This window comes from Myotis daubentonii, chromosome 15 (assembly GCF_963259705.1).
Source record: "Myotis daubentonii chromosome 15, mMyoDau2.1, whole genome shotgun sequence".
Classification (NCBI taxonomy): Eukaryota; Metazoa; Chordata; class Mammalia; order Chiroptera; family Vespertilionidae; genus Myotis; species Myotis daubentonii.
The window spans coordinates 7,696,666-7,722,773 of NC_081854.1; the positions used below are offsets into that span (position 1 = coordinate 7,696,666).

General features: G+C 47.3%; 2 protein-coding genes across 5 annotated transcripts in view; one reads left to right on the forward strand and one right to left on the reverse strand.

Moving 5' to 3' along the window:
- Positions 1–2,234: 2,234 nt before the first annotated feature.
- Positions 2,235–18,104, reverse strand: ZNF473 (zinc finger protein 473). Of its 4 annotated transcripts, none has more exons than XM_059665301.1 (5): positions 17,869–18,104; positions 14,307–14,510; positions 10,822–10,948; positions 8,012–8,101; positions 2,235–6,864 (listed from the first exon to the last, which is right to left on the reverse strand). In XM_059665301.1, exons 3-5 carry the CDS (start codon positions 10,919–10,921, stop codon positions 4,469–4,471), a joined length of 2,586 nt encoding a protein of 861 aa, XP_059521284.1. In that variant the 5' UTR covers positions 10,922–10,948; positions 14,307–14,510; positions 17,869–18,104; the 3' UTR covers positions 2,235–4,468. The 4 variants fall into 4 exon arrangements, with proteins under 4 accessions (XP_059521284.1, XP_059521283.1, XP_059521285.1 ...); XM_059665300.1 differs by having other exon boundaries at positions 17,666–18,104; XM_059665302.1 differs by lacking the exon at positions 17,869–18,104 and adding an exon at positions 17,386–17,533.
- A 131-nt stretch (positions 18,105–18,235) lies between these two features.
- VRK3 (VRK serine/threonine kinase 3) overlaps positions 18,236–26,108 on the forward strand; it is a 36,515-nt gene continuing 28,642 nt past the window's right edge. Inside the window, exons 1-3 of the mRNA XM_059665357.1 lie at positions 18,236–18,372; positions 19,671–19,733; positions 25,156–25,295. Coding sequence (XP_059521340.1) covers positions 25,157–25,295 — 139 coding nt within the window. The 5' untranslated portion in view covers positions 18,236–18,372; positions 19,671–19,733; position 25,156. The remainder of the gene's footprint in view (positions 18,373–19,670; positions 19,734–25,155; positions 25,296–26,108) is intronic.

Sequence of the window (26,108 nt, forward strand, 5' to 3'; positions counted from 1 at the left end):
TGAATTGATATTTAATATAGTGTCCATCTTCCAAAATATTGGCTTTTCCCACAGTTTAGAAAACACTAATAAAAGAGCTGTGAGCAGAAAACTTGAAAACCATTATTCTAGGGCACAGTAATCCAGAAAAACCCAGGGTGGGACTGGCGTTTTCCAAAGGCTTTAGAAACGCATTAGATACAATTCTTCTATAGCAACCCATTACTTAAACTACTAGGTGCAAGAGGTTACCTTCAGGTGTTGCTGCAGATAGTAAGAGGGGCTTTTGTGTTGCTCTGAATATTTTTATATTGCTGGAATCTATTTAAAAGAATGTAACCATGAATTACTTCTGTAATTAACAGTACCCGGTGCCCTAACCGGTTTGGCTCAGTGGATAGAGCATCAGCCTGTGGACTGAAGGGTCCCAGGTTCGATTCCAGTCAAGGGCATGTGCCTTGGTTGCAGGCACATCCCCAGTAGGGAGTGTGCAGGAGGCAGCTGATGGATGTTTCTCTCTCATCGGTGTTTCTAACTCTCTATCCCTCTCCCTTCCTCTCTGTAAAAAATCAATAAAATATATATATTTAAAAAATGGTACCTGGTCAGCCCTAGCCAGTTTGGCTCAGTGGATAGAGTGTCAGCCTGCGGACCGAAGGGTCCCAGGTTTGATTTCGGTCAAAGGCACGTACCTCGGTTGCAGGATCCTCCTCGGCCCGGGCCCTGGTCAGGGAGTGTGCAGGAGGCAACCAATCGATGTGTTTCTCTCACATTGATATTTCTCTCTTTCACTCTTGCTTCCACTCTCTCTCTAAAAAAAAAAAAAAAAATCAATGGAAAAATATCGAATGAGGATTAGAAGAAAAATTTTTAATGGTACCTGACAATATGGAAAGTCTGGGGAATACTGCAAAGTATGAGGAAGAAATTTAACTCAGAAACTGTTTCTCATTTTCAGATTTTGGTGAATTTCCCCCTGTAATCACAGAATTATTTTTATTTGGAAATCTAAAGGCTGATTTGCTTTTATCATTTACTATATCATGAACCCTTCCCAATATCATCAGAAAGTTTTCAAGAAAAGTGCTTAAGGTGCTAGACATTACTGAGACCAACACCCGGTTCTCTGATGGCATTTCCCGGCCCTTTTGCAGTTGGGCCGTGACCAAGGGGACATGAATGGAAATGACCTGTAGCACTTTCAGGCCAAGGCAGTGATAAACTCTTGGAACTTCCAGCCCTCTCCTTTTCCTGCTGTGGCAACCAAGGCCACACGTTCCAACTAAAGGGGCTGTACCCTGGTCTCTCGAGTGTATAGGACAAAGCCAGCCAGCCACCCTGTCCCTGTCCCCAGCTCCTGGCAATCCACAGTGGACATGTAATGTGAGCAAAATAAACCTCTGTTCTGTTCAACTACTGAGATTTGACACTGAACTGCATTGCCACAGCATAATCTAACTCAGCTAATAAGTCTATTGGCTTAGCAGTGCTAGGCTTAGTTAACTCAGTGTTCCCCAAGCTTCATGCAATTATATTTCACTCTCAATTTTTGCTGTACATGTGTACCACATATTTTCCCTTTAATTCAGTTTACTTCCCCGCCGCCCCCCCCCCCCCCCAACCAACTTATTTTTAAAGAGGACTTTCGCCTGGCTTGCATGGCTCAGTCGTTGAGTGTTGACCTATGAACCAGGTCAGGTCGATTCCTGGTCAGGGCATATGGGGGCTCGATCCCCAGTGTGGTGTGTGCAGGAGGCAGCCAATCAACGATGCTCTCTCACCATTGCTGTTTCTATCTTCTTCTCCCTATCTCTTCCTCTCTGAAATCGATAGAAATGTATTTTAAAAAAATAAAAATAAAGACTTTCTCACTACCATCAGCAGGAAGCTAGTTAGTATCTTGTCAGTAAAGGAGAAAAGTGGCAAGAATTAAAGAACAAAATATTGAATTCTAGTTAAAATTATTGCCTGAGCCTGGGGCCTGCTGTGTCTTTGTAGAGAAAATACCATGCCTTTTCCTTGATTAGTTAGGATTGCACTAGAATGGAAGTGTTGTTTGTTGATGTATCTGGGCTGGCTGAAATTGTGTGGTTCCCTCCATCTTTAGGAAAAACAGACTTAACTGCCCTCTTAAGGGGTGGTTTTCACCGCTGCAAGCCCTCCCCCAGTAGAACATGAAAACTGGTAGGTAGGGACATTCTATGCCCACAATCTAGCCAGGCGTGTGGCACCAGGCTGAGAGAAGGAACCAACACTTTCAGACTCAAAACTTTAATCAGAGAACCAACATACACACAAGGAGGGCATTTCTACCCTGGCTCAAAGCAACTCAGGTCATTAGTTATGAAAACTGCCCCTCCCCCCCCAAGCTGGTGATTTTCCACAGGGTCTCTGACCTGCGTGTTTAGTATTAAAACTCTTCATTGAATACACTTCACAACTCATTTTGAGTTCCCGCCTCTGCCCCATCCCACAACACTTTGTGTACCCCACCAGCCTGTCACCCAGACTAGACAGTTTCAAGGGCAGGGACCATGCATAGGGAGTGGGACATTTTGGCCATTATTAAACCAGTATGCTCCCCACTGTGCAGTCAGCCTAATGATTAACCATTAAGTTCCCAGTTTCAAGAACAAAACCAACCAGCAGAACTCAAAGGTGCAAGGTTTAGAAAGTCCAAGAGACACAGGAAACATACTCTTACACTTTTTTAGCACCAAGAATATGCAAGATATTGTGTCCAATGTCTTCCTAAGGTTGTTTGTGCTGCAGCAAACATGTGACTTGTTCACTTAGTGGGTAGGAGAGCCACAGGAAACATACTCTTACACTTTTTTAGCACCAAGAATATGCAAGATATTGTGTCCAATGTCTTCCTAAGATTGTTTGTGCTGCAGCAAACATGTGACTTGTTCACTTAGTGGGTAGGGCTCAGAGGCCCAGAGAGGAGATGCCATCTATAGGGAGCAGGTTGTGTGGTTCCGTGAGGTGAGTCTCTGTTGTAGCACAGGCCTGGCCAAGGTGAGCTGCTGACGTGATGGCTCCAACAGGAAAGTTCTTTTCCTTACTGGGCTCTCTAACAATCCTCAGCAGCCCAGGACTTGCTGTGACATAAGGGAATGTGGCATTTTAAGATGTCACTTGTCAACAAACAGCACTCCTCTGTGAAAATGGGACCACCAATTTCCCTTGGATTCCAGAAGCTTCGAGGCAAGGGCAGGGCTTACCATACTGACATTCCCTGTCCTGGCGCCTGGGAAAGTGCCTGGTGAGTACCAGCTTGGACAAATGGTGCATGAAGAACATTCTAGCAGTCGATCACAATTTTCACCAAGCACATCCTCAGTATAGTGTTAACTGTGACAATATCCAGTGCAGCTTTCCTAACTGAATCCAGCTGTTCCAGTATCATTAACTCCAATAACAAAAAATGGGTTCATTGTATAACCAATAACTTTAAACACAGTAAGATTATGGGAAAAGGTGGCATGTGGTCCTGGCTGAGTGGCTCAATTGGTTGGAGTGTCATCCTGTACACCAAAAGGTTGTGGGTTCAATTCCCAGTTAGGGCACATACTGAGGTTGTAGGTTTGATCCCTGGCCAGGGCACGTGCAGGAGGCAGCCAATTGATGCCCCCTCTCTCTAAAAATCAATAAAAACAAGTCCTTTGGTGAGGATTAGAAAAAATAAGATGGCATGTGTCTGTGGAAAGGGTCCTTTTGAATGAGAGGTACAGGAGGTTGAGTGAAAAGTTTTAGCTATTTGATGTTTAAGTGCTCTTCTTGACTTTCTGTGGGCTCATTAAGAAAATACTTGACAGGAAAAAAGATGGAGGGAAGGAAAAGGTTAATTTTTTTTTTTTTTAAAGATTAATGTGTTGGGATTGGAGAACCAAATTAAGACGGGGCATTCTGGAGAAAAACTTTAAAAATTAAAGTCACCCATAATATTAGTAGGAACATTAACTGCAGTAAATAGAGATAGAGAGCTTCTAATTCTTCTCTTCCTCGTAACAAGAGTATGTTTATGTTGTATATGATGTATATGTATACCTCACGCTTGGTGAGTACTTATTATGTGCTGGGCACTCAGTTCTAAGTGCTTTACATCAATTTATCCTCACAACATCTCTCTGAGGTAGGTAACTATTATTTTATTTGTTTTACAGATGAGGATACTGAGGCCCTGAGAAGTTTCATGACTCTCTCTAGGTCACTTAGGCAGCAGATGGCAGAGGTGAAATTTAACTCAGGAGACTGCCTACAGAGTCTACCTCTGAATTTGGATACTACACAGCTTCGTGTTTTCATTGTTTTAATGAAACTTGTGTGCAAACTTTCTAATCAATCTTTATTAATATAGAGATCTATATATATTTTGGGGGTAGGGGTAGGGAAAGGATAGACTTACAATGTGATGGTTTCAATTTTAGGGCTCAGATGTCAGGTCTTGCTGTCACCTGGCGACTACAGGTAGTATTGCTACTTGTTACTTTTGAGTGTGAACTCGCTGGTGTCGGCGGAGACCTAAGTAGCAGCCAAAGGCTTTTTGACAGTGTTGACACTGATATTGTTTTTCTTGAGTGTGAATTACCTGGTGCTGACTGAGATGGGAACTGAGGCTAAAGGTTTTCCCACATAGATCACAGATATAAGGCTTCTCCCCAGTGTGAATTTTCTCATGCTGCCTCAGATTTGCTTTCTGGGAAAAGGCTTTCCCACATTCAGCACACAGATAGGGCTTCTCTCCAGTGTGAACTCTCTGGTGAATAGAAAGGCACGAGTTCTGGCTGAAGGCTTTCCCACATACCTCACAAACATAAGGCTTTTCTCTGGTGTGAACTCTCTGGTGTCGAACAAGTACAGCATTCAGGCTGAAGGTTTTCCCACATTCACCACATTTATATGGATTCTCACCCGTGTGAACTCTCTGATGGTTAGAAAGGCGCCAGCTGTGTTTAAATGTTTTTCCACATTCATTACATTCAAACGATCTCTTCCTGGCATGACTTTTCTGGTGCTGAGTAAGGTACTTACTGTGCACAAAGACTCTGTCACACTGATTACATTTAAAGGGTTTCTCTGCAGTGTGAGTTAACTGATGTTCTGAGAGATGTACACTTTGGCTGAAGGTCTTTCCACATTCATTACACTTAAAGGGGTGCTCACTCTTGTGGGTGTACTGATGTTTGGTAAGAGAGGTGATTCGGATGAAGGCTTTCCCACACTGCTCACATTTATATGGCCTCACTCCAGAGTGTATGATCTCGTGGCGAATGAGCTGTGCACTTTGGACAAAGGCTTTCCCACACTGTTTACACTCAAAGGGCTTTTCCCTGGTGTGAAGTTTCTCATGCTGAGTCAGGTATTTGCTGCAGCTGAACGTTTTCTCACATGTGTTACATTTAAAGTGCTTCTCACCACTCCTTGGATGATCTTTCTGTTTTGGGTTCTGATTCAAGATCTTTCCGCTCCCATCAAGTCCTTGTTTTTCTTGGGTGTGAATGCTCTGGTGGCAAGTTAGGGTTGAACTACAAATGAAGCGCTCACCACACTCCTGACATTCATAGCGGGTTTCCACAGCATGCATTTTTTGGTGTTGGATAAGACGTTCATTATGGCTGAAGGTTGCACTGCATTCAGCACAGCTGTAGGGCTTTTCTGTGGCATGAACAGACTGGTGTCGAATCAGGTGGGAAGGCCGGCTGAAACTTTTGACACATTTGTTACATTTGTGGGGCCTGTAGCCGGTGTGAATCCTTTGATGTTCATTCAGATGAGTGTTCCGGTAGAAGGCTTTCTCACATTGACTACATTTGTAAGGCTTCTCTCCACTGTGAACCCTCTGGTGGCTCTTTAGGGTGAAGATATGGCTGAAGCATTTCCCACACTCATCACACTTATAAGGCTTTTCTCCCGAGTGAATAGACTGGTGTTTAATGAGGGATGAGCTATGCCTGAAGGTCTTCCCACATTCCTGACACTTAGAGGTAGTTTCTGAAGCATGAATTTTCTGATGTTGGAGGAGGTATTTGTTAAAGTTGAAGGTGGCCTTGCATTTGACACATTCATAGCGTTTCCGAGTGTGGGTCTTCTGATGCTGAATAAGATGAAAGTTTCGGCTGAAACCCTTGCCACACTCATTACACTTGTAGGATTTACGAATTCTGTGGGTTTTCTGCTTTTCAACAGGCTTCGAGACAAGACCTGATGAATGGTCACTGTCTTGACTCTTATGTGTTTTTTCTCCAGTGTGAATTTTTTGATGCCACAGAAGGTGTGTGTTGTGACTAAAAGTTTCCCCACATTTGTTACACACATAGGATTTGGAACCTGTGTGAGTAGTTGGATAGACAGGAAGGCAAGAAATCTGGTTGAAACTATCTTCATACTCTTGATTCCCAGTTGGTTTCTCCGCTATATGAGTAATCCAGTGCTGGATAAGATGGCAACTCCGGCTGAAGCTCTTCTCACATTCACTACATTTATATGGTTTCATCCCTTCCTGGACAGTATCCTGCTGACTCTGGTCTGAGTGGGAGCCAATGTCATTCCTACATTCCTGAGACTTTGCTGGCGTCAGGCTCTTCTCGGAAAGATCATGGGTCATGGAATCTTCTCCTGTGAAAAGGAAGGACTCAGGATCGAGGCCACTCTTGAGTTCATGACTCTTGCCCTCTGTGAAGCTTTCCTTGTTGGTGACAATGTCAGAGCTCATAAGACTTTCCTGATCTCCTAGCAAACTATCTAACAAGCTCTCGCCCACGTAGGCTTCTCCGAAGTTAGAGTTCCAGGGGCCATCCTTGGAAAACGTCTCCAATATCTCCTGAGAGAGTCCTTCCGAGAATTCCTGTGGCAAAGGGGAAACCTTGGCCTCAGCTGTGTCTGAAAGAGAGAGAGTGTAAATGTCTCCTGTTCCCTAGGGTGAAAAGACAGGTGCTGCAGGGCGAGGATACAGACGAGAGAGAACAGGGGATGGACCCGAGTCAAGCCTGTGTCCATCACGGGATGAAGGAGAAGAGGCTAGCAGAATGATCCAGCTATAACCTGCATCACAGGAAAAGGATACCCATATACAAGACAGTTAAGAAGGGAGCTGGGCTGCAGGGCCTCCACAGGGAAGGAGAGAGGCCTCTCAGCAGATCCTCTCCACCATCACCCTCATCAGCTGGGGCCTACTTCCTAGAGAAGTACACTGATCAAGGGACAAGATCTACAGGGTAACAATGCCATACGACTGTTTCCACAGAGGTATTTATACGTTAATAAAGGTGTGGCTCCACATGCTTGGAAACAGCCTTGTGTTGAGATGGCAGAAACAGAAATCCGAGAGAGCAGGAATCTGTGCCTGGGTCACCTATGTGAAGACACTCACAAGCTTCGAGGTGAGCCAAGAATGGAGCTGCACGCGACAAGCTGTGCAGACACTTCTCCATGGTTTCTGGATCAGGGCGAACCACGAGAAAAGCCTCTCATGCCCAGGCAAGGCCCCTGCCTCTTCTTTCTCCCACTGGGGACATCTTGACCAGCATCACACTGGGGAATCTTCACTGCTTAACCTGATCCTCCTGGGAGAACTGTGGCCCAGGAGAAGGCAGAGTAAATGCCCAGGCTTGTGGCCATCTGCTGTTCTCTGTAGGCCAGGAAAGAGGGCTGGGCCTGTACAAAGAGGTTGAAACAGGTAGACCAGGGTGTCCACAGTACTTAGGGGGCATGAGGCAGGAAAATGGAGACCAACTTGGGGAACAGAAGACCGCCCTCTGCTGAGTCTGGAAGGACCAAGGAGGGAACAGAGAAAAGGCACCAGGAAATCCAAGTGCTGAATGCTGAGGTAAACAGAGACAAGGAGGGCATGCAGTGTCCTGATCCTGGGTGGGACAGGGAGACAGAAGCCAGAATGTGGAAAATTGAAGCCCAGAAGCTGGGGGTCCCGATGGTTAGGTAGACATACTCCATCTGAGGACAGAGGGCCATGCCACAGGACCCCACCATCCTCACACCAGGTGCCAGTGGCCCCTCCCCACCCACTCACCAAGGCCTGTCACTTCTGGACTTCCTCTCTCCAGGATCTCCCGCTCCTCTCCACCATCTGGACAGGCGGTCTGATTGGGTCTCAGGGGGTCTGCAAGGAGAGAGAACAGCATTGCCGTCAACCAAGATGTGGAGGGCCACCCAGCTGCTCAGCGGCAACCTTCTGGCTCTCCTGACGATTCCACGCTTTATCTAGCACACAGCCCTGGGGGCCAGATGCTGCACTGGGCGACACTGAGGTACCTGCCCTGCAGGGTTCCTGCTCCAGTGGGAGAGAAGGACTCACACAGTCACAATCCGGGATGATCAGAGCTATGACAGCTTGGGGCTACGGACACAGGACGTGGAACAGCTCAAGGGATGAGTTGAGCTTGCCAGGTGGACAGGCCCATACTTACTCAACGATTTATAATTCACTCATTCACCTGTGGACCCCACATTGCCCCAGGCCTCTGTGGGGTAAGCCCTGTGATAGATAATGTTCGGGTTCTAGAGCTCCAGCAGCCCTGCACACTGCCCTCCCCAAACTTCTGCAAGGAAGGGAGCAGTTACAATCCAGGCATATGTGCGACAGTGGAGGAAAGGCCACTGGTGGCTTTGAAGGTGAAGAAAGGGGCCATGAGCCAAGCAATGCAGGAGGCTGCTAGCAGCTGAAAAGAGGCAAGGAAACAGATTCTCCCCTGAAGCCAGCCTTGCCAACACCTCGATTTTAGCCCACTCAGACTTACTTTGAACTTCAGATCTGCAGACCTGTAAGAATAAATGTACTGTTTTTTAAAAAAAATATATTTTATTGATTTTTTACAGAGAGGAAGGGAGAGAGATAGAGAGTTAGAAACATCGATGAGAGAGAAACATCGATCAGCCGCCTCCTGCACATCCCCCACTGGGGACGCGCCCGCAACCCAGGCACACGCCCCTGACCGGAACCGAACCCGGGACCCTTCAGTCCGCAGGCCAACGCTCTATCCACTGAGCCAAACCGGCCTCAGCAAGAATAAATGTACTGTTTTAAGCCACTACATTTGTGGCATTTGTAGAAGCAGCCATAGGAAACCAATACCCTCCTCATATACACACACAGATGTGCAGGGGAAACAAAGGACATACATTTCTACTGCGGGCTGGAGTTTAAAAACTGAAGACACTGAGATCAGACCTTTCTAAGCTGCTTCTATGGCACACATTGGGTACAGTTTGGAGGAAACCTGTCTCAATGTGATAAAACTACATCAAACATATGGTAGTTGTGGTATATAGTTTTTTCTTTTCTTCGTCTTTTGGAATAAATTCTTCTGTTTTTCGAAAAGAAAGAACTGAGAAACTAGGAAAGGGGAAATGAGTTGATTTGGATGATAGGGAGCCGGGGTGCCCTGGCCCTGGAGCTGCACAGGTCCCAACCGGATTCTCAGCCGTGCCATTTGCTTTCTGTGCACTGCTGGTGGTCAGAGCCCAGGTGAAAAGGGCTCACAGAGCCAGCCCGCTGGAATGGCCTGCTCACAAGGCTGCCCTTGGCTGGTGTCTGGGAAACTGGATTTCGGGAGGGTCCGGCATTCTCTAACCAGGCAGAGGGGCTCCCTGTGCACAAACTGCTCTGCTGAACACCTGCTTTCCTGCCGAGTGTCTGGGCTGTTGGTACATAGCAAGCAGAGTGTGTCTACATAACAAGCCCTGAATAAAAACCCTCGGTGTGGAGTTGCTAGTTAGAGCATCTCTGGTCGACACATTTCACAGGTGCTGTTACACCTCGTTGCTGGGGGAATTAAGCATGTCCTGTGCAACTCCACGGGGACAGGGCTCTGGATGCTGGCATAGTCTCCCCTGGACGCACACCACGCACCTTTCCCCTTTGCTAACTGTACTGTGTCCTTTCACTGTGATGGATCATGGGATTAGCACAGCTACAGGCCAAGTCCTACACGTCCTCTTAGTAAACCACCAAAGTGGGTGGTGATCCTGGGAACCCGAACAAGCTGCAAAATGACTTCCCCTCTTTGAAGCTGTTTAAGATGCTCAACAAAATATGGACAAACTTCTCATGGGGTGACAGGAGGGTAGAAAGAGGAAGTTCTAAGAGCTCACCCAGCACAGAACCTGGCTCCTGACAGCATTTCCCACCATTCATTTTTTAATTTAGGAATTGTTTACTGAGTCCCCACAGCAAGTATTGTTTGTTACAAATGTTGGGGTACACCAGCGAACAGCACAGGTGCCCTTAGGAAGCTCCCATCTGGCAGGAGACAGATCATAATGGGAGCAGTCAGAACATGAAGGAGCAGTGACTAGCTAAGCAGGAGAGAGGGAGGCTAGTGGAGTCACAATTTCAGCCTTAGGGAAGCCCCAAGTCAAGGAAGGGACAAGAGTCTGCCAGGCAGAGGGGAGAGCAGATGTGAAGACCCTACAGAGTCAGCACGAGGAATCACTCCAGAATGACAGAGGAAAATGCTGCTGCAGCAGTAGGCAGGGGTTGGATCAGGGCTTGTCAACCTTGCCACTACTGACATTTGGGGTCAGGTAATCCTTGGTTGTGGGGGTTGTCCTTGCATCCTAGAATGTCTGGCAGCTTCTCTGGGCTCTACCCACTAGATGCAAGAAGCACTCCCACCCCCCCTAAGTGGTGACGATCAAAGAGGTGGCCAGGCATTGCCAATATCCCCTGGGGGGGGGGGGGGGGAGAAGGAGAGAATCAGCCAGCTGAGCACTGCTGAGCTGGAGCACGCTGGTTCTGAGGTGTTTAAGAGCTGGGAGTTCATCCTGTGGGTGACAGGGAGCCACGGGTGATCACCAAGCAGGGCCAGGGTGCATACTTACTCAGCAAGAAGAGATTCTGGTAGTTGTCCAGTGCTGTGTCCCAGAACAGGTCCCCCTGGTCCAGCCCCAGCTGCTCCCAGCCCTCCAAAGTGAAGTCCATGGCCACGTTCTTGAGGGTTGCAAGTTACTGAAACACAACACACTGTCAGTGACTCTGGGGCTGGGGTCAGGGAGGAGCCCAAGGGCTCACTCAATGCATCCCACCCTCAATGTGCCAGGTCTTTGACAAGAATCGTCTTGTGAGAACCTTCAGACCGGTGACTAGGCATCCCCATATTTTGTAGGGAGTCTTGGAGAAGGGACACAGGCAGGTCTGCCTAATCCTAAATCCATTTATTTCTGACTTTCAATTATTTTTTGTTAAAGATTTTAAGTTTTATTATGGAAACTTTCAAACATACACCCACGTAGAGACATGCATGCAACATACCACCACATATCCATCACCCAGCTTCAATCCCCAACCTATTAACATGTCTGTTTTGTTCACTAAACCTCTTTCCCCACTTTTCTTTCTTTATTTTTGTGGGGGCTAAAATATTTCAAAGTGAATCCCAGGTGATACCTGATTTCTCCTGTGAATACTTCAGTATTAACAGAACCCCTTACTCACTGCATACATACATCATATTCAAAGTCTGTACAGTCAACTCTCGATTTAATTAATGGACTATGGGTTTAATGGACAACATTTCTGGTCAGTATGTCATATGTCATGAAAATTAACACCCTGTCGATTTTAAGATGCTTTTAACCAAGATTTGCTTATAATTAAAATAGTAGCTTATCTTTTTGTTATTGATTCAATTTTAAAAATATATATATTCCAGAGAGGAAGAGAGAGGGAGATAGAAGCATCAATGATAAGAGAGAATCACTGATTGGCTGCCTCCTGCATGTCCCCTCCCCCTCACTAGAGATAGAGTCTACAACCCGTGCATGTGCCCTGATCTGGAATCAAACCAGCAACCTTTAGGTGTATGGGACGATGCTCATCCAACTGAGCCACACCAGGGTTCAATGGTATGTTTTTGTAGTTGGCTTGTTTGAAGCAAAAACCAAGGAGGCCTATGCCCTGTATTAGAGTGACATGCTTCAGAAGGTCTTTAATCTATACCTGTACCGCTCTGCCCTTTTTATTCTATGCTCCCGATTTAGGGTGCAACATCTGGATATGGTGCTTCCTCTTGGTGTCATTTTTTTTTAAAATACATTTTTTATTGATTTTTTACAGAGAGGAAGGGAGAGGGATAGAGAGCCAGAAACATCGATGAGAGAGAAACATCGATCAGCTGCCTCCTGCACGCCCCCCACTGGGGATGTGCCCGCAACCAAGGCACATGCCCCTGGACTGGAATCGAACCTGGGACCTTTCAGTCCGCAGGCCGACGCTCTATCCACTGAGCCAAACTGGTTCTGGCCCTCTTGGTGTCATTTAACTGCACCTCTGCCTGATACATTTCCTGGAAACTAGTCAGTAGAGCAGCAGCTGATTAGATTAGGTACAACTTTGTGGAGGAAGAGCCCTCACAGGTGGTGCATGACAACCCGAAGTGCCTGTGTGCCACTTTTAGTGATGCCATCTTTCTTAATTTTAAAAGTTCCCAGTGTATAGGTACTTGGAATAAAAATACACGTCCTTGCCCTGACCGGTTTGGCTCAGTGGATAGAGCATCGGCCTGTGGACTGAATGGTCCCAGGTTCGATTCTGGCCAAGGGCATGTACTTTGGATGCGGGCACATCCCCAGTAGGGGGTGCGCAGGAGGCAGCTGATCGATGTTTCTCTCTCATTGATGTTTGTAGCTCTCTATCCCTCTCCCTTCCTCTCTGTAAAAAATCAATAAAGTATATTAAAAAAAAAAAATAGGTGTCCTGGAGAAGTACTGACGATAAAAAATGACAGCCTTCCCTGGCACCCTACCTCCAGGTGAACCCGTGGCTTTCCAGACCCCCATCAACACACACACGGATACATTTCAGGTAAGAATGAAACCTGAGTCTTTAGTTTGGGTCTGAGGCTTGGCCCTACTATCTTCCTCTGTGGGCAACTCTGGAGAGTTAAGACCCATGCCCTTTTTAGAGCCCCGATTCCTGCCCCACCTTATAGGGCTGCTCTGGGAAGTGACTTGAGATGCTGCTAGGGAGCTCCTGCACAGTTCCTAGAGCACAGGAAGGAATCGACAAAGGGCAGTGACAGTCTGGCAGGGCTGACAGACATGGGCAGGGACAACTACATCCAGGTGCGTTTATTATACAGTGGCGGTAGCAGGCAGTGCTATGGGAGACCGGAGCAAGGAAGAACTCTGGGAAGGTGGGGGAGTTGAGCTGTGTCTTAAAGGTGGTGTGACTTACCAGCTAGAGATGGGAGGCAGGGTATTCTAGCCTGTGCGTAAGGCGCGTAAGGGAAATGAATGCAACACAGTTATAGCAATCAGTCATTAGCAAACATTGTAGTTCGTTATTAATAATTATGTGTATGCCCTAGCCAGTTTGGTTCACTGGATAGAGCGTCGGCCTGGGGACTGAAGGGTCCCAGGTTCAATTCCAGTCAAGGGCATGTACCTTGGTTGCAAGCACATCCCCAGTAGGGGGTGTGCAGGCGGCAGCTGATCGATGCTTCTCTCTCATCGATGTTTCTAACTCTCTATCCCTCTCCCTTCCTCGCTGTAAAAAATCAATAAAATATATATTAAAAAATAATTATGTGTAACAGAATATTGTAAAGATTAAGTTACAAAATATTTATTAAAATGTTTCTTGCCGAAACCGGTTTGGCTCAGTGGATAGAGCGTCGGCCTGCGGACTGATAGGTCCCAGGTTCGATTCCGGTCAAGGGCATGTACTTGGGTTGCGGGCACATCCCCAGTAGGAGATGTGCAGGAGGCAGCTGATCGATGTTTCTCTCTCATCGATGTTTCTAACTCTCTATCTCTCCCTTCCTCTCTGTAAAAAATCAATAAAATATATTTTTAAAAAATGTTTCTTATATACCGTTGTATTGGCTGGGCTGCAAAGATATTCATTGTGGGCCGCAAGTTTGACATGCTTGCTCTAGGGCCCAAGGTTTGGTTCAAGTCACTCCCACAGGCTGGGTGACCTTGAGTGGTTCCCCTTCCTTCCCAGGGCTGAGGGTGTAGGAGATGTGGACAGATCGTGAGTTGGAAACTAGACTGGGAGCTGGGAAGCATAGTGTAACATTTTACTACAGATTCAAGAAGGGAGTGTCCCATGTGTGAGTAAAGGGAAGAGAAGAGACCATAGATGGAGGCAGGACCCAGACCATGCAGGAATGCGCTGCAAAACCTGGATTTTATCCCATTAGCAATACGGATTCCTGGAAGGGTACTAAGCAGGAGAGAAAGAACATGAGAGGTTTCCTTTAAGATCGCTTGGGGCCACCATAGGACAGTGAGCCTGGACAAAGACAGGCCTCCTGTGCAGCCTTTGGGGATGATCTGTTGGGATGGCGGGACTCTCGACTCACCTCAGTAATAGCTGACCAGGCCCAGCAGCCCGAGTCCTAGTTTAAGCTCCCCCTTCTTCCCCTCCATGTTCCCAGCTGGCAGGGCCGCAGGAAGTATAAGGAAACGGGGAGACAGTCTTCCTTCCTTCTAGGACTGACTTCATGGCCATGTTGGATGAGCCCCCAAAATGTCCAGAAGTAGGATGAGTCAGAACATGAGTCTCCCTGCAGGAATCACAACAATTGTTATTTACTGAAACTACCCCAGCCCCAAGCTTCACTACGCTTCAAAATCTACAAAGCAACTTCACAGCCATTCTTCGCACTCATCACAATTAATGAATACACATTTCGGACCTGCTGTCTTGGGCACTGCTGTGTCCTAGCCCAGCACAGGACGTCTGTTCACAGAGTACACGTGTCTCTAATAGAACCCTTGGGACAATGCTTCTGAGATTTCGGGTTATACTATGTCATCCCTAGGATTTGAGTCCAACTGTGTTGGTCGCCAAACTGTTGCTATTTCTATAGTGGCAAGAGTTCTTTGACTTTCTTTTTTAACCATGACCCACAAAAACAAAGACTATATCTATATCTATATATCTATATCTATCTATATATCTATATCTATCTATATATCTATATCTATATCTATATCTATATCTATATCTATATATATATATATTAGAGGCCCGGGGCACGAAATTCGTGTGTGTGTGTGGGTGGTGATGGTGTGTGTGTCCCTCAGCCCAGCCTGCACCCTCTCCAATCTGGGACCCCTCGAGGGATGTCCGAAAACGGGCAGTCGGACATCCCTCTCACAATCGAGGACTGCCGGCTCCCACCACTCGCCTGCCTGCCTGATTGCCCCTAACCGCTTCTGCCTGCCAGCCTAATTGACACCTAACTGCTCCCCTGCCAGCCCAATTGCCACTAACTGCCCTCCCCTGCCAGCCCGGTCACCCCCAACTGCCATTCCCTGCCGGCCTGGTCCCTCCCAACTGCCCTTCCCTGCAGGCCATCTTGTGTCCACACGTGTGTTGGAGTGATGGTCAATTTGCACATTACCTCTTTATTATATAGGATATCATGACTGCTCATTCACACATAACAAAAGTTTCATGAGATATTACTAAATCTTACACAGTTGCTTTTTACTTCATTAAAAAATAATATGATCATTGTCCAGTGAGTTATTTTTATGACCCACAATATGCGAAACACTGTACCTGAGGGCTTTTTACACGTTTGTAGACATTGAATTTCCTGAGGAGCGTGTAACTATGGAGCATTGAAAACACTCCATATCGCAAAGCAGGATGACTCAATGACCCAGGCCCACAATTCTAGAGCCTCTAGGGCCACATGTGCTTTGAAATTCAGAAATTTTCAGAGTTTAAAAAGGTGATGTATATTTACACAATATATTTCATGAAAATCCCCGTGCGGTGTAGAACCAGCAGCATTTTGTTATTGAACACTTCAATATTTCTAGATCTCCAGCTTCTGAAAAAAATCCTAGGAATTGGTTATGCTGAGTCGGCATTCCACCAAGCTAGCTAGTTGGAGCTCATTTAAATCCACTCCCCCTTAAATGGGGCAAAGACTCCCTGATGTCCCTTAGACCTGACCAGGCAGGTTCTCTCCTTTACCTGAGGCTTGAGACCTCTGTCTAGTTTCCAACTCATGACTGTCCACATCTCCTACACCCTCAGCCCTGGGAAGGAAGGGGAACCACTCAAGGTCACCCAGCCTGTGGGAGTGACTTGAACCAAACCTTGGGCCCTAGAGCAAGCATGTCAAACTCGTGGCCTGAAACGAATATTTTTTGCGGCCCAGCCAATATAACGGTATGTAATAAATGTTTTAATAAAAATTTCGTAACTTAATTTTTACAATATACTGTTACACATAATTATTAACAACAAACTACAACGTTTGCTAATGACTAATGACTATAATTGTGTTGCATTCATTTCCCTTACGCCTTATGCGCAGGCGCACCATTTCTCTCCACTAATACCAGCAGCAAATATTCTAACAGCCGACTGCCACGTCATTAGTCTTGTACTGACATATTTAGTATGTGCAACAGAAAATGTTTCGCGCCTTAACCGGTTTGGCTCAGTGGATAGAGTGTCGGCCTGCGGACTCAAGGGTCCCAGGTTCGATTCCGGTCAAGGGCATGTACCTTGGTTGCGGGCACATCCCCAGTAGGGAGTGTGCAGGAGGCAGCTGATCGATGTTTCTCTCTCATTGATGTTTCTAACTCTCTCTCTCCCTTCCTCTCTGTACAAAAATCAATAAAATATTTAAGAAAAAAAAAGAAAATGTTTCACTTTCGGAGAACAAGAAAAATAGGTTTATTTGCGTGGCACCTATTAATCTGTGCAGTTATTCAGGGTCTGATAAGTTAATGTTCAAGAAAAATTAATTTTTATTAAAATGTTCTATTGTTTTATGTTAATGATGACTCATTTAGTTCAGCCCTTTGCATTCAGCATGTCTCTATCGAAATAAACCTACGTTTCTATGAAAATTGAAGCTTTTGTTTTTTTTCGGCCCCACAGACACTTCCACTGTGTTTATTTGGCCCGTGTTAGCCTTCGAGTTTGACACGCTTGCCCTAGAGCCTCGCTTCGCCTTAGTGTGGGACGACGGCCAGGTCACCCACCCCCTCTGCACCTCAGTTCCCACATGTACAAAATGAGGCAGACACAACGGATCCACGGCCCCTTCTCTGTAATTCTAAAAACCAGAACTTTATAAATTCGCAGCAAAACTTAAACCCAAATTGCCACGGGCTATGTACCGTCTTCCTTCCTTTCGGTGTGATTATTCACGCCTTTCCTGACAGGAAAATTTGATTTCCACGAATTACCCTAGATCCCGCTGAGGGCGGGGGGCTGTCTAATTACGAAATATGCACCCTGTTTGCTTTGTAAAGTCTGATTTCCGAGATGATGCCCAGGTTATCCGATAAGACCGCGGAGGTTACCGGAGGAAAGGCGAGGACGGCACGGCGCGTGGCACACAGGCCGCGCTCCCGCCAGCGTTCAGCCCTTTCGCCCCCACCCCTGAAAAACGCCCACTCAGTCACCTCAAGATTCTGCGCAATTCTGCCAACGACACCCCCTCCTGGTTCAGTGTTCTCACTCCCCAAAAGAAAATGAAATGGCATCGCTCCCCTCGCGGCTGCCGACGAGGTCTGGAAACCACTAGAACGAGAGCCGGGCCCGTAAGCCTCTACCTTCACCCACCGCCCGAGGCGACGCGCCGTTTGCCGTAGACGCCACAGGGGCATCCCATCTCCCTCAGGGAAGACGGCCCCCCACCCCAACCCCCGAGTCCTCAGCGACCCCAGCCCGGCATCTCCTCACCTCGAGGTGGCGGTCCGCCGAGTTAACAGACGCGACTCCAGCCCGGGTGGAGCGGGAGACCCGAATCCCCTCACACCCGCCTCCTCACAGCCACTTCCGGTGCCGCGCGAATCTCGGAATTTCTCCACGCGGGACCCTCCGCGCCAACGCGAGACCGCGTTTCCCAGAGGGCCGTGCTCGTCGGCCCGTCTCCGTCCACTTACCGGTCGGCAAGAGGTTCCCGCTATCGAAATCCGGCGGTGACTGGACTTAATAGCCTAGCTTTTATTCTGTTGAAGAACAATCAAATCAACCTTCTGCTTTCCTAGAAGAAGGGGAGGCTTTTGATTTTTTTCAAGGAGACATCCCGACGGTTGCCATAGAAACACGTTGAGAAGTCTCGCGCCAGAGGCGAGGTTGAGGCGGGAGAAATAAAGTGAGGTCTGCTGATTGGCGGAAGCGCGCCTTGTAGTGCGGCACATGCGCAGTAGAACCAGGCAGCGTTCCAAAGAGGTGGGCCATCAGCGAATAGTTCCACCCCCTGCCTCGAGTCAGAGGGCTGGCCTGCCGCGAAGGCCTGTGGGAAATGTAGTTCGGTGGTAGGCGCACAGGCCGCGGGCAGTCGCGGGGCAAGCAGCGCCTGCGCGGGCGCAGGCCTGCCTCAGGGCGGAGAATGCGCGCGCAGCGCCTTCCTCCCCGGCGGAAGTTTTCGGGGGGCCACTGAAAAGGTGAGTCCCGGTGCCCAAAGTGAGGTTTTGGGTCTCCACTCGGCTCACCACGTCCAGAAGTGAGAGGAAGGCGAGGCTTAGCAGGGGAGAAAGTCCCCTGACGCGCTGTGCACAGTTCGGGCGTGGTGCCTGTGACGTCAGCAAGACCCTTTGTGAGAGGGGGAGGGGAAAGGGCCCGGGAGCGGGTCTGGGGATGAGAGAAGTTGATTTGGTCACAGCCTACTGTCGGCTCTGCGTGGTGGGCGTGGCTACAGCGGAGAAGGGTGGAGCTAATGAGAGGTTGACAGACGCCCCCCCCCCCGCCCTTTGGCATTACGTCACCCTGGTTTCTGCTTAGGGCGGGGCTGAGGCGAGTCAGGGTCCCCAAACAACTGTCCCTCCTCAGCTAAGGTGGAGTCTAGCCTTTAGCTGTGCCATGTCTCAAATCCTTTCAGGAGGGACACACTCCATATTTAACACATAGCAGATGTTGCGTAAATATTTGTCGAATAAATAAAGGAATGAGTGAGAACGACTAGCCTGAGGGTTGGGGCCTTTGGGCAGGTGACGTCAGCACTCTCAGAGTCCCTTCTTTCTCCCATCCACAGTTATTGAGCGTTTGCCATGGCCCTGTCTCCATCTGACCTATTAAATTAGGGGTGGGGGACCTTCATTCTGCTAAGGGCCATTTGAATATTTGTAACATCATTCGTGGGCCATGCAAAATTATCAACTTAAGAATTAGCCTGGCCCTAACCGGTTTTTGGCTCAGTGGATAGAGCGTCGGCCTGCGGACTGAAGGGTCTCAGGTTCGATTCCGGTCAAGGGCATGTACCTTGGTTGCGGGCACATCCCCAGTAGGGGGCGTGCAGGAGGCAGCTGATAATGTCTCTAACTCTCTATCCCTCTCCCTTCCTCTCTGTAAAAAAATGAATAAAATATATTTTAAAAAACTTAAAAAAAAATTAGCCTGCTAGATTTGGTCCAACATTTAATCCACTCACCCCGGATCCCTTGGAAGGGCCAGACCTTATACAGCCCGCTGGCCGGATGTCCCCCACCTGTATTAAATAGTTACTTGCTCATTTGTTAATCTGGTCCCTCCCCACCCCAGAAGGTGAGCTTTGTCAGGTGCAGAGCTGTGTTTCCATTGCTGCTGTATCCCCAGGGATTGGCACACATTAGGGGTTCAGTGAATAATTACTGAGTGAATGAATGCAACTAGCACACATAGCCGGTGCTCAGTAAACATTAACCATTATCTTCCCCTTACACTGAAGTGAGCCTGAGTCGGCCTCTCCGCCTTTATGCTCTTACAGAACACTGTTACGATGGAGATTCCAGCCCAGCGCTTCTGAGGGCCAGACCCTGATCTCATAAAGGTACCATCCCCTCAGGCACATGCCCTTTAAGTTCTGTTCCCCACCAACATCCTGCAACTGCTCCATCTCTTTGGTGTGACTGCTCTCATGTGTTAGTCCCAGGAGGACCGTTGTCGTGGGCATGACAGGGTCACTGGGTTAGACACTTTGCCCATCCTGGAGGCCGCCTTTATCCAGGGGTGCTTGGCACCTGGGGGAATTCTGCTTAAAGCTACTTAAAACCACCACAGGTTTTAAGTTGTTTGGCTTCCCCAAACAACTGTCCCTCCTCCGCTAAGCCTTTAGCTGTGCCATGTCTCAGAACCTTTATATTAGAACCTTTAACTTTTGTTTCCGTACGTAATCTAGCAGAGTGTCAGTGTGTTAGTCAGACTAGGCTAGACTATGCCGCAGTAACAACAGCCCCCAAATCTCAGTGGCTTACCCCAGGCACAAGTTTCTCACTAACACAGAGTCTGAAACAACGCTTCAGGGTAGCCATCTAGGCAGTTTTGGCTCCATTAACACAAGGGCTTTGTTGTGTCGTAAATCAGCGAGTGAGATACCAGACGCCTTATTGTGAGTGGCCCAGAGGGAGGTGTCTCTTCCAAATCTCTGAGCCACACATACAGGAAGTTTCCCGTATTCATATTTTTTGAGCTTCTTTGCAGGTTTTACAAAGAGCTCTGTGTGAGTTATTGTTACAGACAGTTTGTAATCTTGGATACATAAAGAACAAACATTTGGCATGAGAATATGGGAATTATTATCACTATTAGTCCATTACATTAGATGGCTAGCTTGCAAGGTCAGGCAGCTAAGTTTTTATCTTTTTCTATTATTCGAACTAAAACAGTTATTTTATAGAATAAGAGACTGTCTAAAAATGACCGAATTTACAGGACTAGGGGCTATCTAACAATAGCAGAGAATTCAAGCAGCAGTTTTATACAAGAGGGAGGTTACTATGCTTCAGCTTCAGGTTTGTCGTGGCTTGAGAGAGAAGGAAGAAGTGGTGGTGATTCCTGTTGCTTAACAAAACTGCTTTTTTTTTTTTTTTTTTGAGACAATAGAAATACCCATTTCAGTGCTATTGCCGGGACAATAAATTATGAAGTTGCACAACCAATCAGAATTACAGACTTCTTAGAAGCTAAGGGATATCTATCTGGCCCGCCGTTTTTGCAGTCAGATGGCTAGGCTCCACCTCCTTTGTGGAAAATAAGAGAAGGGCAGTTTTACGCCACGGCGTGGTTTCTGCTCGTCTGCAGACCTAGGGGGAAAGGAACCCTGTCTTCTAGCTGAGATTTCTTTCATTCGCTGTTTGGACAGCCTCTGTTTTTTCAGGGTGGGTCCTGGGATCCCACGAGGCAGCACCCAGAGGAAACAGAGGCCTGAGAGGCTCAGAACTAACGGTGTGGAAAGAGAAAAGGGAAAAATAGAAATATTAACAAATGGAATATAAGTGAAATGCATAGCACGACATGGTAATAACAACCACAAACATAAAAGGCTCTCTGTGGGCCAGGTCCTGTTCTCAGCACTTGCAATAACTCTGTTCACGTAGGCCTCAGCAACCACTCTGTCAGGTAGAGTGGAAGCACCATTTTACTGTTGGGCAAACTGAGGCGCAAGGAGGTTAAGTTAGGTGCCCAGCACACTGCAGATCTGGCACTCAAATCCCGGTAGCCGGGGACTAGAGCCTGTGATTTTATTTTTTTATTTTTTAGATATACAGTATTTTATTTTTAAATATATTTTTATTGATTTCAGAGAGGAAGAGAGAGAGAGGGAAACAGCAATGATGAGAGAGAATCATTGACTGGCTGCCTCCTGCACGCCCCCTACTGGGAATTGAGCCCCCAGCAACCCAGGCATGTGCCCTTGACCGGAATCGAACCCAGGACCTTTCAGTCCACAGGCCGACATTCTATCCACTGAGCCAAACCGGCTAGGGCTAGAGCCTGTGATTTTAAAGAACTCTGTTTTGCAATTGCAACGGAGACCAGCCTTTACAGTAAATAAAGGAAAAGCATTTGATCCAGCCGTGGGCAAACTACGGCCTGCCGGCCGGATCCGGCCAGTTTGAAATGAATAAAACTAAAAAAAAAAAAAAAGACCGTACCCTTTTATGTAATGATGTTTACTTTGAATTTATATTAGTTCACACAAACACTCCATCCATGCTTTTGTTCTGGCCCTCCGGCCCAGTTTAAGAACCCATTGTGGCCCTCGAGTCAAAAAGTTTGCCCACCCCTGGATTAGACTAAGCCAGACACAGAAATATTGCAAGATCTCACTTATACGTGGAATCTAAAAGGAATTCCAATTCATACCAACAGAGAATAGAACAGTGGTTACCGGAGGCTGTAGGATAAATGGGGAGATATTGATGAAAGGGTATACACACTTTTTGTTATAAGGTGAATAAGTTCTGAGACCTAATGTATAGCATGGTGACTGTGGTAAATAATAATGTATTTTGTACTTGAAATTGGCTAAGAGTATCTCCAGTGTTCTCACCACACACACACAACACACACACACACACACACACACACATAACCATGGGAAGTGATGGATACATTGATTAGTTTGATTATGGTAATCATTTCACAATGTACATATACCGAAATATCACATACACCATAAACATATACAATTTTTAGTTGCCACAAATGGATAAAAAGGGAAGAACTTTCTCTTACACGGTGAAATGAAACCACAAGCCCGAGTTTATTTTGACCTCTATTTTGATAATCCCGCTTATAATTGGTACTGTACACTGAGTCTTAGGATAAAGAATAAATGAGATCATTTTTTTCTTTTGCTATTTAAAATATATTCATTTGGCCAGCACCGGTTTGGCTCAGTGGATAGAGCATCGGCCTGCGGACTGAAGGGTCCCAGGTTCGATTCCGGTCAAGGGCATGTACCTTGGTTGCGGGCACATCCCCAGTGGGACATGTGCAGGAGGCAGCTGATCGATGTTTCTCTCTCATTGATGTTTCTAACTCTCTATCCCTCTCCCTTCCTCTCTAAAAAATCAATAAACTATATTAAAAAATATATATATATTCATTTGAAACGTCTGCTGCACTGTCATCCTTGCTGATTGTCTCCTCACTTATTAGCTAATTCAGTCCTGCTTTTGTGGACTGAACTGTCCCTGTAAAAATTTGTGTGTGGAAGCCCTAAGCCCAGATACCTCAGAATGTGACCATATTTGGAGGTAGCGCCTTTAAAGAGATAATTAACACATTGCGGACCAGTAGTTTTATTGCTAGCTTTACCCAGTGGCCAGATAAGTTCCTATTGAACGAGTACAAAAAAAACCACCATTTTACATAAATGTTAAAGGCACGCTTTAAAATTAAATACCCATTGCATGTTGAAGTTACTTATTACATGTTCTTACAAGCTAATATCTTTTTAAAGTATGATACTTTGTAAAACACTGTGTAATATGAAGCGAGAATTCTCGTGATCCGCCCGCAGTGTGTTCAGTTAAAATGGGATTGTTAGGGTGGGCCTGCTGTGGTCTGAATGTTTGGGTCCCTCCAAAATTCACAGGTTGAAATTCTAATGCCCAGTGTGATGGTATGAGGAGGTGGGACCTTGGGAGGGATTAAGGCATGAGGGTGGAGCCCTCATGAGTGAGATTAATATTCTGTGAATGAGATCCCAGAGAGCCCCCTACCCCTTCCACTACATGAGGACGCAGCAAGGAGTTGTCAGTCTGCAACCCAGAAGAGGGTCCAGAACTGTGAGAAATAAGTTTCTGTCGTTTATAAGCCACCCAGCCTGTGATACGTTTTTTTAAAAAAATATATATTTTATTGAGTTTTTACAGAGAGGAAGGGAGAGGGATAGAGAGTTAGAAACATCAATGAGAGAGAAACATCAACCAGCTGCCTCCTGCACACTCCCTATTGAGTATGTGCCTGCAACCAAGGTACATGCCCTTGACCAGAATCGAACCTGGGACCCCTGAGTCCACAGGCCGACGCTCTGTCCTCTGAGCCAAACCGGTTAGGGTGCTGTGATACATTATTATAGGAGCCCAAACAGACTGAGGCAGGCAGGGCCCTAACCCAATATGACGGGTGTCCTTATAAGAAGATGAGGATAGGACACAGACGGAGGGACAACCATGTGAGGACACAGTGAGAAGGCAGCCGTCTGCCAGCCAAGGAGGGAGGCCTCAGAGGAAACCAAACTGGTTGGTGCCTTGATCTCTGACGTCTAGCCTCCAAAACTGTGTAGAAAATAAATTCCTGTTGTTGAAGTCACCCTGTCTGTGGTATTTCTTTATGGCAGCCTTGGGAATTGATTACACCCGTCATATCTTCATTGGTGGGAGGCTCTATGTGTGAGTTTGGTTTTGATTTTTAAAGTATTAGGGCCAGAACCGGTTTGGCTGAGTGGATAGAGCGCCGGCCTGCGGACTGAAAGGTCCCAGGTTCGATTCCGGTCAAGGGCATGTACCTTGGTTGCGGGCACATCCCCAGTGGGGGGCGTGCAGGAGGCAGCTGATCGATGTTTCTCTCTCACCGATGTTTCTGGCTCTCTATCCCTCTCCCTTCCTCTCTGTAAAAAATCAATAAAATGTATTAATAAATAAATAAATAAATAAATAAATAAATAAAGTATTAGGAAATATTCCGGAGATACATAAGGCTTAGAGGAAAATGCAGCCAGTACCTGTTGTCTCACTAAGTTAGTCAGGAGAGGATAGGCTGGGCTGCAGTAACAAATAAACCCTGAGATCTTGGTGGCTCAATACAACATTCGTTTATTTGCCGATCGGGTGCTTCCCGTGTGGACCAGGCAGCCCTCCGTCATCGCGTAGCTGTATCATTTGGAGGGTGTGTCCTCCAGGGCCATCCCTGCAGGGGAGGGGAAGCCCAAAGAGGTACTCCAGCTCTTAACTGCCTCAGCCCGAAAACGACTTCCACTTATACGCCATTGGCCAGAACTAGTCATGTGGCCCCAATCTAGCTGCAAGGGGCCCCGGGAAGTGTAGGCGATCGTGTGGGTATTTGGTGAGCATTGGCTCTCTCCCTCAGTGCTTCTGTGATTAGAGCCGTGCTCCTCGGTAATCTTTATTGACTTCAAGACAGCCTCATGTGGGTTTTTTTTTTTTTTTTATTGCTTAAAGTATCACGAAGGGTATTACATATGTCTCCTTTTCAGCCTCACGTTTTTGATGAGATCTGCAGTTTCTGCTTTGTCCCTTTGCCCTGGGCCATTAGAGACAGATGGCTGGAGGCTGAACACAGTGGGCAGGAGCTCATGTTAGGAGTGGCCACTTTCTGAGAGAATATATTCCCTGAGTGATTACTTTTCTTACTTTTGCAATCGTGTCGCCATAAGGAACTTGGCTGTGAATTAAGTTTCTCTTTCACCTTCCTGTCCCCTCCCGCACACTTCTGTTTTCTAGCATGAACACCTTCTGTCCGGACTGTGGCAAAAATATCCAAACAGCCTTCAGATTCTGCCCTTACTGCGGAAAGTCTTTGTCGACGGAGGAGCCGGAGGGGTCCCAGACCTCTGCCAGACCGCTTTCGTCATCCTTCCGAGGTAAGGCCCAGGGCTTCGAGCTTCTCCCTGGAGGGTGGGGGAGGGGCCTGTGTGCCGGCATTTGGGAGGGAGCACTGTCTTTGCAGTCTGGCCCGGCCTTGACCCTGGGGAAGCCCAGAGCTCAGGCTCTCTCTTGACTCAGTTTCTTGGCCTCTTCTCGGTCTCTTGGCTTTATCGTTGACAACTCCCGCCTCTCTGTCTCCAGCCTGGACTCCTCCACTGGAACCCAGATTCATGCATGTCAGACGGTTTGCTCGACACCAAATAGATGTTGATGCACATCTATCTCTGCATGCCCAGAACTGAGCTCCTGCTGTGCCTGCCCTCCCCACCCCCGTCCGCCCCTCCCGTCCGCCCCTCCCGTAGACTTCCCCGTCATGGTAAATGGCAACTCTGTTTATCTAGTTTCTCAGAGCCGACCATGGAGTCATCCTAAGTCCCCTCTCTCTCCCACCCACAGTTTTAACCCCCTGGCAAATCTTGTCTGTTTAAAATCAGTGCCGAATCAGACCACTTCCTGCCACCTCCTCTTCCACCCCCCTGGTCCATCCCACCCTCGCCGGTCACTAATATTGTTGAAGAAACCTTCCCCTGGTCCCCCTTCTCTCTCCTCTACGGTTTTCTACGTGGCAGCCTGACAGATCCCGTTAAAACAAAGTCAGACCCTGCCCTTCCTCTCCTCAGCACCTTCCCAGGTTAGGCCTGACATGATCAGGTCCCCATCTTCTCTCAGCTCCTCTCCAAACCCTCTTGTTGCTTATGCATCTCCAGCCACCTAGGCCTCCTCCCTCTTCCTCCACACCTCAGGCATGC

Coding starts and splice junctions, on each gene's coding strand:
- ZNF473 (XM_059665301.1), bottom strand. CDS start 10,921: ATGGACTTCACTTTGGAGGGCTGGGAGCAGCTGGGGCTGGACCAGGGG. Junction 8,102..10,821: donor CCAGAATCTCTTCTTGCTGA/GTAAGTATGCAC, acceptor CTCTCCTTGCAG/ACCCCCTGAGACCCAATCAG. Junction 6,865..8,011: donor TCCAGAAGTGACAGGCCTTG/GTGAGTGGGTGG, acceptor TCTCTCTTTCAG/ACACAGCTGAGGCCAAGGTT.